The sequence below is a fragment of the Heterodontus francisci genome, chromosome 49, assembly GCF_036365525.1.
Source record: "Heterodontus francisci isolate sHetFra1 chromosome 49, sHetFra1.hap1, whole genome shotgun sequence".
NCBI classification, from domain to species: domain Eukaryota; kingdom Metazoa; phylum Chordata; class Chondrichthyes; order Heterodontiformes; family Heterodontidae; genus Heterodontus; species Heterodontus francisci.
This window is the reverse complement of record NC_090419.1, coordinates 1,758,300-1,771,740: the sequence shown is the minus strand read 5'-3', so window position 1 is coordinate 1,771,740 and position 13,441 is coordinate 1,758,300. Positions and strand designations below refer to the sequence as shown.

Sequence of the window (13,441 nt, the reverse complement as noted above, 5' to 3'; positions counted from 1 at the left end):
TTGGTGCATCTGAGGACATGTGCAGCAGAGTTTTGGATGATTAAGTTGACAGAGGTGGGAATGTAGGAGCCCAGCCAGGAATGTATTGGAATCGAGCAGTCTAGAGGTAAATAAGCCATTGCTAAGGGGTACAGCGTCGGATGTATGGAGGGTGTCAGACAAAATTATGGTGCTGAAGGTAGACGATCAGAGAGATGGCACATAACTGTGATTGGAGGTTCGGCTCGGGGTCAAATACGACACCAAGATTATGAGCAGTCTGGTTCTGCCACAGCCACTTGCCAAGGAGAAGGATTTAAAAAAAAATTATTATTCACTTCATGCAATATGGACGTCGCTGGCCAGGCCAGCCATTATTTCCTACCCCTAATTGCCCTTGAGAAGGTGCTAGTGAGCTGCCTTCTTGATCCGCTGCAGTCCATGAGGGGTAGGTACACCCACAGTGCTGTTAGGAAGGGAGTTCCAGGATGTTGACCCAGCGAAGGAAAGGCGGTACAGTAACAAGTCAGGATGGCGTGTGACTTGGAGGGCAATTTGCAGGTGGTGGTGTTTCCATGCTGTGCTTGTCCTTCTAGTTGGTAGAGGTCGCAAGTTTGGAAGGTGCTGCCTGAGTCGCCTTGGTGCATTGCTGCAGTGCATCTTGCAGATGATATACACTGTTGCCAATGTGCATCGGTGGTGGAAAGTGTGAATGTTTGTGGATGGGGTGCCAATCGAGTGGGCTGCTTTGTCGTGGATTGTGTCGAGATTCTTGAGTGATGTTGCAGCTGCACCCATCCAGGCAATTGGAGAGTATTCCTTCACACTCCTGACTAGTGCCTTGCAAATACTGTACAGTCTTTGGGAAGTCAAGAGGTGAGTTACCAGCTGCAGGATTCCTAACCTCTGACCTGCTCTTGTTGCCACAGTATTTATATGGCTACTCCAGTTCAGTTTCTGGTCAATGGTAGCCCCTAGATATGTTGATAGTGGGGGGATTAAGCGATGGTAATGCCATTGAATGAGTAGGGGAGATGGTTAGATTCTCTCTTGCTGGAGATGGTCATTGCCTGGCACTTGTATGGTGGGAATGTTGCTTGCCACTTATCAGCCGAGCCTGGATATTGCCCAGGACTTGCTGTATTTCTGCACAGACTGCTTCAAAATCTGACAAATCACGAATTGGATTAGATTAGAGATACAGCACTGAAACAGGCCCTTCGGCCCACCGAGTCTGTGCCGAACATCAACCACCCATTTATACTAATCCTACACTAATCCCATATTTCCCTACCACCTACCTATACTAGTGACAATTTATAATGGCCAATTTACCTATCAACCTGCAAGTCTTTTGCCTTGTGGGTGGAAACCGGAGCACCCGGAGAAAACCCACGCAGACACAGGGAGAACTTGCAAACTGCACACAGGCAGTACCCGGAATCGAACCCGGGTCCCTGGAGCTGTGAGGCTGCGGTGCTAACCACTGCGCCACTGTGCTAAACATTGTGCAATCATCAGTGAACTTCCCCATTTGTGACCTCATGTTTTAAGGAAGGTCATTGACGAAGCAGCTGAAGATGGTTCGGCCTAGGACACTACCCTGCGGAACTCCTGCAGTGATGTCCTGGAACTGAGATGATTGACTCCCAACAACCACAACCATCTTCCTTTGCGCGAGTTGCGACTCCAACAAGTGGAGAGCTTCCCCAGATTCCCATTGACTCCAATTTTGCTATGGCTCCTTGATGCCATACTCAGTCAAAAGCAACCTTGATGTCAAGGGCAGTCACTCTCACATCACCCCTTGAGTTCAGCTCTTTATGCCATGTTTGAAAAAAGGCTTTAATGAGGTCAGGACCTGAGTGGCCCTGGTGGAACCCGAACTGAGCATCACTGAGCAGGATGAATCTGGTAGCTAGGGTACGGAGCTGTAATCGGGACAGAAGGTAATGGGTTTAGTCTTCCCAATATTTAATGGCAGGAAATTTCTACTCATGCAGTCCTGGATGTCAGATAAGTCAGATAAGCAGCCTGATGATTTTCAGATCTTGGATGTGTCGAGAGAAGTGTTGATGAGATAGAGCTGCGTGTTGTAACTTTACATGTCTGCAGACAGGTCAAGAAGAACGAGGAGGAGGGTTTAGCTTTGTCACAGTCACCTAAGATGTAATTCCTGACTTTGAAAGGAAATCTTTCAATTCTGTCGCATGGCGGAAACCAGACTGAAAGGATTCAGGTATGGAGTTCCTGGTAATATTGCAACGGATTTGCAAGTAAACAACAACTTCAAGGACCAAAAACAAGAAATGCTGGATTCACTCAGCAGGTCTGGCAGTATCTGTGGAAAGAGAAGCAGAGTTAACGTTTCGGGTCAGTGACCCTTCTTCGGAACTGACAAATATTAGAAAAGTCACAGATTATAAACAAGTGAGGTGGGGGTTGGGCAACATATAACAAAGGAGAAGGTGCAGATTGGACCAGGCCACATAGCTGGCCAAAAGGTCACGGAGCAAAGGCAAACAATATGTTAATGGTGCTTTGAAAGACAAAGCATTAGTACAGATTAGGTGTGAATATACTGAATATTGAACAGCAGCAAGTGCAAACCTGAAGAAAAACAACCTGAAAAAAACAGTGGGTAAGCAAACTGAACAAACTAAGATGAAATGAAATAAATGCAAAAAAAGATTCTAAAAAATGTAAAGAGGAATGTAAAAAAAAGGAAGAAAAAATAACTAAAAATGACTAAAAATGAAAGTAAAGTGGGGGGCAGTCATGCTTTGAAATTATTGAACTCAGTGTTCAGTCTGGCAGGCTGTAGTGTGACTAATCGGTAGATGAGATGCTGTTCCTCGAGCTTGCGTTGATGTTCACTGGAACACTACAGCAATCCCAGGACAGAGATGTGAGCATGAGAGCAGGGGGGAGTGTTGAAATGGCAAGCAACCAGAAGCTCAGGGTCCTGCTTGCAGACTGAGCGGAGATGTTCCACAAAGCGGTCACCCAGTCTGCGCTTGGTCTCCCCAATGTAGAGGAGACCACACTGTGAGCAGCGAATACAGTATACTGCATTGAAAGAAGTACAAGTAAATAAAAAAGTAAATATTTTAACAACTTCAAGGACATTAGAGTGGAAATGGAGGTTGAAGACAGCATGGTGGATTACCTAGATGGAGATGTCAAGGGTTTTTTTTTCTTGAGGATGGGAGATAAGAGAACATTTTAAAGAGAGACAGGCGAAACTTGAAGAGATACTAATATCAGCTAACCTAGGGACCAGGAAGGAACTCAAACCCTTTTATTCCAGCAGCCACCAAACTAAGACCCCGGGTCTACCTGGTCCTGTGCTGAGTCCGGATGTGCGCCATTGCCCCAGGATCTGTCTCCCCCTACCACCCAACTGAGCTTGTCCAGATGCAGACAGCACAACCCCGCGCCTCCCATAGCAACATCCGACTCGGAGAGAAAGGGAGAGAGAAAGAGAGAGAGATGGCAGCGAATGGACAGTGGGATTGGAAGGAAAACGCACTCAATAAAGTGTTTCCACATAAAAAAAACAAATGACAATAATCAATTTACAGGAGATGATGCACAACATCTGCATCATTTTGTTTCAGCAACATCAAGTTCTGCTTTTGGAACAGATATGGGGAGCTGAGAATCAAATTAGTGGAGGTGGAGGATCCCGACCTTGGCTGCTGTTTCCCCTCCTGTCATGTAGGAGACGCTCTGGCTCTCCTCCTACCCCACCTCTGTCCGCTGCTCTCAGGGACAACTGTTGCCCACCGCCCCGCAGCTCTTATCCATGTGTGACACACCCTCAGCCCTCCCACCAGTGCAGCTGCCTCTTTCTCGGTACCCCACTGTCCTTTGCTGTATATTACCTCGCCCATGAGATTATTTTGGGTCATCCAGGCGTTGGTCACCTCCTGCCCGCTGGCCCACCATTGCATTTTGGGTCATCCAAATGTCAATCACATCTTGCCTGTTGTTTCACTGCTCTTCGGCGTGTGTGACCATCGGCCCTCCTGCCAGTGTATGTTGGGTAAGCCAGCTATCGGTCATCTTCTGGACTTTGGAGATAAATATCATATTCACGTACAGGAAACACTTGAATCCTGCCTCTTGGCTTCCCTCAGTTTTATGTTTTTCAACAATTGAATAATTGATGTCAGTGAATATTTCACCGCGCTCTTGAACTGTTCTCTGAACTTTGACTGAGTCACCACATAAATAAATGTGTTTGAGCAGCAACTTAAAATCAGCAGTATATATGCAACTTTTATAAATATATATTCAGAAACGTTGTAATCCCCAGGATCTGTTCCTGTAATGTGGTAATATAAGAATTCCATAACATACATCAACCAGAGAAGTATGAAGCTGCCAGATAGAGTGAAGAGCAAAATCACAGACCGCCTTCTGCTCTCCATCTCTGGGTCACTGCGATTCTCTCCCTTGTTCTGACCCCTCAGTCGCTTACGGGCCCGACTGGCCACGAAAATGTGTCTGACTGTCAGAGCATTGAGAAACAGAATTAAAGCGAATGGCAGCAATGGGGCTGATACCGTAACAAACCAATCAAATGCCACCCACCAGGGCTCTGTATAATATATTAGCTTTGCATCACAACCCCACGGTGCATTGTCGATTATCTGTACAGGTTCAAATATAAAGTAGAAGGGGATGTTTTTAAAAAAGAACAGAATGCAGGTTACTGCTAGAACTACAGTCGAAGTTTGCTCCGTGCAATATTTTCTTTTTAGCTTCTGGCAACAAATGGCCACAAATCTGTCAAATGTGAAAGTGATGGTGAACCAAACAGACCAGTCTGTGGTTGCATGAATCAGGACAGCGAGAACAATACAAACAGGGGTGATGTCCAGGAAGGATCCTGGGAAATAGTAATAACAGATCCGATACAGTATGACCTCAGTGATAAGGACTAGTAGATCGGCTAGGGTCATGGTGAGCAGATAACGAGTGGTGCAGGTGGAGAGGCCGCACTTTCCTCGAGACAGGGTCACAATCGTCAGTAAATTAACTGCAAGAGAGAGATGGGAAATTAGACTGGAAATTACTGATCAAACATTCTGAGTGTCTGACCCAGAGTGTAAGGGCAGGATGGTAACACTCAAAGCAGGTGCGTTGGCGTCGGGTCAGAGGTTAAAATCTAAAACAAAAATCTCAAATTGGATGCCAACCCATCTTCGACCTGCTGACTACCAGGTTTAACGGAGTCGGGACAGTGACCAACACACAACAGTGCCCAGGGGGAGGGTTGGCAATTTAAAAATGTTAATAATGCTGGAAGTCTCTGATTTAGAGTCATAGAGTTATACACCACAGAAACAGGTCCTTTGGCCCAGCGAGTCTGTGCCGGCCATGAATGCGTTTTATAAGTTTAACTCTGTCCAGCCGTGTTTTGCTGTTATACCCCATGCTGCACACAAAGACACCTGGAACTGGGCATTGGAAGTGCTCCCCGCCCCTTGGGATCAAGCCCTTCTTTGGGATCAACTGCCCCCAACCTGGGATCACATGCCCAGGGATCAGAACCCACCTCCCCCAGTTGGACCTCACCGCCCTCCAGTATTGGAATACACCATCTCCAGGATTGAACCTCATCACTGGATTCGACCTCACCACGCTGAACTGGACCGCTGTACCCCTGGGGTTGGAACCCCAAGCCCCGGGATGAAATCACCTCCATGAATTGGAGCCTCATCTGTCTTTACACCAGTTCTCCCCGGATCAGACAAGCCTCCTGGGTGCTGAAGTCCAGGAGCTCAGGTCCTCCCATCGTGTCTGGCTTCAACGACTCCTCTTTCCCATTCCCCTCTGGACGCAGACCAAACTTCAGGATAGTAGTCCCTTCCCTGGGGTTGGGGATCAGAAACTGCTTCCTGCTTGCCTGGAATCAGGCCATGCTCTAGGATAGGATATTCATCTCTGGGTTTGGGTATCAGACACTCCCTCTTCCACTCCCCAGAACGGACCAGGCATCAGGATGGTGAGACCCGTCCCTGGGGTTAAGGATCAGACACTTCTCCTCCCCATGTCTAGACTGCGACCACGCTACAGGATAGGAGAACCCTCACGGGGTTAAAGTCCGATGCTTCTGCTCCCTCTCCCTGGACCTGGACCACACTGGAATGGGGAGACCTCTCCCCAGGGTAAGTGATGAGACACTCCCAACCCCCGTCACCCCCTCCCTGGACTTGGATCCAAATAAAGAATCGGCGACCCCTCACCAGGGTCAATGATCTGACGCTTCCTATCCCCATCCCTGGACTCAGGTGAAGGTAAAAGATAGGAGACCTTTCCTCAGGGTAAATGATCAGATGCTCACTCTACCCCTCCCATACCACAGTCTCAGACCATGCTACATGATAAGAACTCCCCACCCTAGGTTAAAAGATCTGACACTTGTTCTCTCCTTCTATGAACTCTGACCCTGCTACAGCATTGGAGAACCCCATCCAGGGCTTGAGGATCAGACACCCTCACGCTTGCCGACCCAGAATACACTACATGATAGGAGACCCCGCCCAATGGAAATGGTCAAACAGTCCCCATTTACCTCCCTTGGCGCAGACTCAGCTGCATTGTAGGCGATCCCTCCCCATGGCAAATGATTGGAGACTCCCTCGCGTCCTCCCTAGACAGTTTAGGAGACCTCTCCCCAGGGCAAATTTTCAGAAACTTCCTCTCCCCTTCCCTGGAATTTGTGAGATTAAGGACAGTGTGGGTTTACTGGACATTGTACCAGAGAGCGGCAGACTGCCATGGACGGAATTGTAAATGGACCTCTAGAAGATAGCTCCAAGCTGAGAAGAAAGAAAATTTCGTTTGCTGTGGGACAGTCTGGGTACAATGACGGCATGGATGAGGGTTCAGAATCTGAAGAAGGGAGAGAGAGAGATCTCAGAGGGGTAGAAAGAATCTGTCATTTAATAATGAATAAATTCAACTAAATATTGAAGATATTTAAGGTCGAAAGGGGGAGATATTTGATAAAGAATCAAAGAGATGTTGCAAGAAGCACACGTCCAACCCGGCCAATTACCGACCCATCAATGATCAGTAAAGTGATGGAAGTTGCCATCGACACTGCTATGAAGCAGCAGTTGCTTAACAATAACCAGCTCAGTGACGCTCAGTTTGGGTTCCGCCAGGGCCACTCAACTCCTGACTTCATTACAGCCTTGGTTCAAACATGGACAAAAAGGGTTGAACACAAGAGGTGAGGTGAGAGTGATTGCCCTTGACATCAAGGCAGCATTTGACCGAGTGTGGCATCAAGGACCCTTAACAAAACTGGAGTCAACGGGAATCAGGAGGAAAACTTTCTGCTGGTTGGAATCATACCTAGCACAATGGAAGCTGGTTGTGGTTGTTGTAGGTCAATCACCTCAGCTCCAGGACATCACTGCAGGAGATCCTCAGGGTAGTGTCCTAGGCCCAACCATCTTCAACTGCTTCATCAATAACCTTCCTTCAATCATCAGGTCAGAAGTGGGAATGTTTGCTGATGATTGCACAATGTTCAGCACCATTCGTGACTCCTCAGATACTGGAGTAGTCCGTGTAGAAATGCAGCAAGACCTGGACAATATCCGAAATATGTCAAGTAATATTTGCACCACACAAATGCCAGGCAATGACCATCTCAAACAAGCTGCAATTTAACGATCGCCCATTGACATTCAATGGCATTGCGATCGCTGAATCCCCCACTATCAATATCCTGGGGGTTACCATTGACCAGAAACTGAATTTCAGTAACCATCTAAATAATGTGGCTACAAGAACAGGTCAGAGGCTAGGAATCCTACGGCAAGTACTCACCTTCTGCCTCCCCAAAGCCTGTCCACCATCTACAAGGCACAAGTCAGGAGTGTGATGGAATACTCTCCACTTGCCTGGATGGGTGCAGCTCCAACAACATTAAAGAAGCTCGACACCATCCAGTACAATGAAGCCCGCTTGAGTGGTACCCCATCCACAAGCAGTCACTCCCTCCACCACCGATGCACAATGGCAGCAGTGTGTACCAACTACAAAGTGCACTGCAGCAATGCACCAAAGCCCCTTAGACAGCACCTTCCAAACCCTGCGACCTCTACCACCTAGGGTCAGGGTAACAGACACTTGGGAACATCGCCATCTGCAAGTTCCTCTCCAAGCCACCATCCTGACATAGATCTATATCGCCGTTCCTTCACTGTCTCTGGGTCAAAATCCTGGAACTCCCTTCCTAACAGCACTGTGGGTATACCTGCACCACATGGACTGCCGCAGTTCAAGAAGGCAGCTCACCATCACCTTCTCAAGGGCAATTAGGGATGGGCCTAGCCAGCGAAGCCCACATCCCATGAACGAATAAACAAAATCTCTCTGCTACAGATGGATTGCAATACCAAATACTAAGAAAAAGAAATATATATTGAAGAGATCGCAGAAGCACGATTATCTATTCATTAATAATCATCAGAATAAGCAATAGTGTCAGGGGACTGATGGACAGCTAATGCAATTCTTATGTTTAAAACTGGAGATAGAGCAAGTGCAAAGAACTATAGACCAGTTAGCAGATAATGGAATCCATATTCAAAGATGTAACAGAAGTAAAAATAAATCTAGAACTCACCTAATAAAATGAAGATTCGTCAGCACATATTGCCAAAGGAACGTTATATTTGACCAAATGTATTGAACTCTTTGAATAATGTCAGAAGGAGTGGATACGACCAATACAATCGGTGTAATATACATTGATTTTCTAAAGGCCTTCGATAAGGTAACACTAAGCAGACTCATAACTAGTCTCAGAACAGGTGGAGCTAAGAGACAAGCAGAAGAATGGACAGCAAGCTGGCTACAGACACATAAAACAGTGAGTATGAGGTAAAAGGTATTACCTCACACTGGTGGAAGTTGGAAAGTACCTATCTTTGCATCATCAGCAAATTTAGCAAACATACCTTCGGTCCCTTCATCCAATTTATTTATATAATTTGTAAACAGTTGAGGTCCCAGCACAGATCCCTGTGGCACACCATAGTTACGTCTTGCCGACCATAAAATGACCCTACTGTTAGCTGGCCAATATGTTACCTCCTGCACGATGAGCTTTTATATTCTGCAATAACCTTTGATATGCTACCTTATCAAATGCCTTGTGGAAATCTAAGTACAGTACCTCCACCGGTTCCCTTTTATCAACAGCACGTTACTTCTTCAAAGAACTCCAAGAAATTGGTTAAACATTATTTTCCTTTCACAAAACCATATTGACTGTACCTGATTACTTTGAATTTTTCTATGTGCCATTATATAATGTCTTTAATAATAGTTTGTGACAATTTCCCTATGGCAAGTGTTAAGCTAACTGACCTGTTTCCCTTTTTGAATAAAGGAGTTACATTGGCTACTTTGCAATCTTATGGAACCGTCCCAGAATCTCGGGAATTTTAGAGATTAAAACTAACGCATCAAATATCTCACAAACCATTTCTTCCAAGACCCTTGGATGAAATCCCTCAGGACCCGGGGACTTGTCAACCCGCAGCCCCAACAATGTGCTCAGTGCTACTTCCCTGGTGGTTGCAATGATCTTCAGTTCCTCCCTCCCTTCCATTTCCTGATTTACAGCTATTTCTGGAATGCTAGATGTATCCTCTATAGTGAAGACCGATGCAAAATACGTGTTCAATTCATTTGACATCTCCTTATTTTCCCTTGTTAACTCCCGAGACTCACTTTCCCTCAGATCAACGCTCACTTTGTTAACTATTTTCTTTTTAAAAAGATCTATAGAAAATCTTCCTATCTGCTTTTATGTTTCCAGCCAACTTTCTCTTGTACTGTCTTCTTTCCCTCCTTATGAATCGTTGAGTCTTTCTTTTCTGATTTTTATATTCTGTCTAATCTTCTGACCTGCCACCCATCTTTGTGCAACTTTTTCTTTAAGTTTGGTACTATCTTTAACTTTTTGTAGATAAGCACGGATGGTGGGTCCTCTCCTTGGATTTGTTTTCTTTCTCATTGGCATATATCTATTCCGTGCATTCTGAAATATTCCCTTAAGTGTCTACCTCTGCATCTCTATTGACCAATCCCTTAACCTATTTTGCCAGTTTCTATTTTGCTAGCTCTGCTTTCACGTCCTCATAATTTTCCTTATTTAAGTTTCAAATACGACTCTTAGACCGACTTGGACCTACTCTTCTCTCCTTAAAACTGTATATGACAGCATCGATGTCTGAGCAGACAATGGTCACAGTAACACGCGACAGTTTGCTGTAATTGAGAGAGAGGATGAAAGAATGTTCAGGGGCATTGGCCTCTACATTGACGACATTCTGTCACCTTTTTGCTGTGGTATGCATGTGTGACATACTTCTGTTCATATTGTTCTTAGTCACTGATTTTGATGATGAGCGACAAACACGACCGAAGTGGTAAAATTTTCCATAGGCTTTGCACTGTTTACCATTATCAAGACACACTCCTATGTGGATAAGCACTGCCACAGTGTAAAGATTCTTTGGATAAGTCAGAACTCTGTTTGTGAGACAGCTGCTGTTGCTTTGATGGCGGTTTCCTGGCACGTGAACAATGAATAGTGTCCACAGGAGGCCACATTCGAGTGTAGTAGTTACTGTTAGCAGCCTCATCTTCAGTAGCTCTGGAATCTAAAAGCAATAGTGATCTTGCTAACTCCAACCACGCTGACACCTTCCTATCTTTTTCATATGCGTTTTGGCAGAGTTGACTAGAGAAGCAGCCTTTGATTATTTGTATTTTGATTTCCCATTTGACATTTTCAACATCACTTGCATCACATCAGGTTCCTAATTGCCTCGATTGGATGCAATACTGGCCAATTGTCCCGTTTGCTTGTTGCTCAGTGTGCCGAACGGTAATGGTTTGTACATTTTCTTAGGTGCAACTTGGCTCTCTGCACACATATTTGTCGAGTGATATTCATTTTGAGCGGGCATTTTTTCCTTTTATCATCTGTGATTGCAAAAACTATTGCACCTTTGAAACAGAATCAGAGAATCACAGATTTTCAGAATTGTTAAAATATAAAACGAGTCCATTCAGTCCATGATATCTGCACTGGCTCAGCATTCTCCCGCTTTCTCCCCGTAACCCTGTCCATTCCTCCTTGCTTATCAAGACAATTGACCAAATAAATGTAGCCAATTTCCCATGTGTACTCCATCAAGCTTAATATATCAATTAACTACCTAATCCCCCTTTGAATGCCTCTAAAAACTAACTGCAACTTTATTACAAGACTAATATCACAATGAACACCAACGTAATTCACCCCTATATTGTTGCCAAGCCCAATATAACAATTAACTATATTTTTGTTCCGTTATGGATTCGTAACATGTCCAATTAAACAATTAACAGTAACTTTATTCCCTTTGTATCGGTTATCACGACCAAATTAACAATTAAATGCAGCAGTGCTCCCATGTGTACTCTATCCGCCCAATATATCAATTAACTGTAACTTTATACAACAGGGTATTATTTGCCGTTTCAAATGTAAATAACAGTAACTTCTCCCACAGTCGTTTGCTAAATATTTTCACATTTAATTAATTAATTGTTACATCCTTCAAGGGTGTATGGACTATCATCTCCACTTGAACAATTAACCATTTTAACCGCATGCACTCCTGACAAAAACAAATTCAATAAGGAGCCAAATGAATTAGTGCCTTTCTAACATACAATTGAACAATTAACGGTAACTTATTTCACTTGCTCATTGTTATCAGGTTCAATTTAATAATTAATGAGAATAATTGCAAAGTGAGAATGTTATTGGACGAGTGAGCCTGAGGCTCCACTCATGATTCGTAGATACTCATGAATAAATCTACAACAAAATGATAGTCTCAGTAGTGAGGAATGTGAAACTGCCAGATTGTCGTGAAAACTCGTCTTGTTCACTTATGCCCTTCAAGGAAGGAAATTTACCATCCTTGTTAGGTTTGACCCACATCTGACTCCAGATCCACTGCAATGTGGTTGACTTGTAATGGCCTCTTAAATAGCTCAGCAATTCCCTCAGTTGCATCAACCCACTACAGAAAGGTTGAATAAGAATACAATAGGACATACCAGCCATGGTCTAGGCAGTGGAAACGACAAAGGTACACCCTCTCAGTCAACAATGCAAACTCCTCCTTACTAACAAAAGGCAAAGTTGAGAAAACTGTCACAAAGACAACTCAAATAACTTACATCGTCATACTCAACCAGTCATATCTTACAGACAATGCCCCAGAATGCTCCATCACCATCCCAGGGTATGTCCTGTCCCACCAGCAGGACAGTCCAACCAGCCGTGGTGGAACAGTGGTATACAGTCAAGAGGCAGTTGCCCTGGTATTATTCAACATTGAATCCGGACCCTATGAATTCTATTGACATCACCGTAAATACGGGCATGGAAGCCATCTGCTCATCCTCAGCTGATGCATCAGTGTTCTTCACACAGCTGGAAAGAAACATAGTGTGAGAAGGCATAGAATATACTCTGGATGGGGGACTTCAATATGCATCACCATGAGTGGCTCGGCAACAACATTCCAAACTGAGCCGGTCAATTCCTTAAGGACGTGTTTGCCAGTCTGGGCCTGTGTTAGGTGGCAAGAGAGTAGTGTGGCGCAGTGGTTAGCACCGCAGCCTCACAGCTCCAGTGACCCAGGTTGAGTTCTGGGTACTGCCTGCGTGGAATTTGCCAGTTCTCCCTGTGATTGCTCTGGTTTCCTGCCACTGCCAAAGACCTGCAGGTTGATAGCTAAATTGGCCGTTGTAAATTGCCCCTTGTGTAGATAGGTGGTAGGAGAATGGTGGGGATTGGTAAGGAATGTGGGATCAATGTAGGATTAGTATAAATGGGTGGTTGTTGGTTTGGACAGACTCGGAGGGCCGAAGGGCCTGTTTCAGTGCTGTATCTCTAAATAAAAAAAAGAATCAACAAAAGGGAAAGATTTATTTGACCTCGACCTCAGAAATCTACCTGTCATAGAAGCAAGTGCAAGTTAAAGTAATAGTGGGAGTGACAATTGCACAGTCAACATGGAGACAAAGTCCTGTCCTCACAAAGAAGACACCATCCATCGTGTTGTATGGCGAATCCACTGTGCTTAATGGGATAGATTCAGAACAGATCACGAGGGCCTGTGCACCATCAGGAGCAAGTGAATTGTATTCCACCACAGTATTTAAACTCGTGCCCAGCATTTCCCTCGCTCTACCATTACCATCAAGCCAACCATTGTCCAATGAGGAGTGTAAGAGAACATGCCAGGAGTAGCACCAGACACACATAAAATTAAAATGAGAGCACAACCTAGTTAAACGACAAAACAGAATCACATCCATGCTAAAAGTGGAAGCAGCATGCCATTGACTCAGAGAC

The 13,441-nt window shown here is 44.9% G+C and overlaps 1 protein-coding gene across 1 annotated transcript; it reads right to left on the bottom strand.

Moving 5' to 3' along the window:
• Nucleotides 1-4,076: 4,076 nt before the first annotated feature.
• LOC137358324 (probable G-protein coupled receptor 139) lies at nt 4,077-5,190 on the bottom strand. The gene is made up of 2 exons (XM_068024269.1): nt 5,187-5,190; nt 4,077-5,026 (listed from the first exon to the last, which is right to left on the bottom strand). Exons 1-2 carry the CDS (start codon nt 5,188-5,190, stop codon nt 4,077-4,079), a joined length of 954 nt encoding a protein of 317 aa, XP_067880370.1.
• Nucleotides 5,191-13,441: the final 8,251 nt, after the last annotated feature.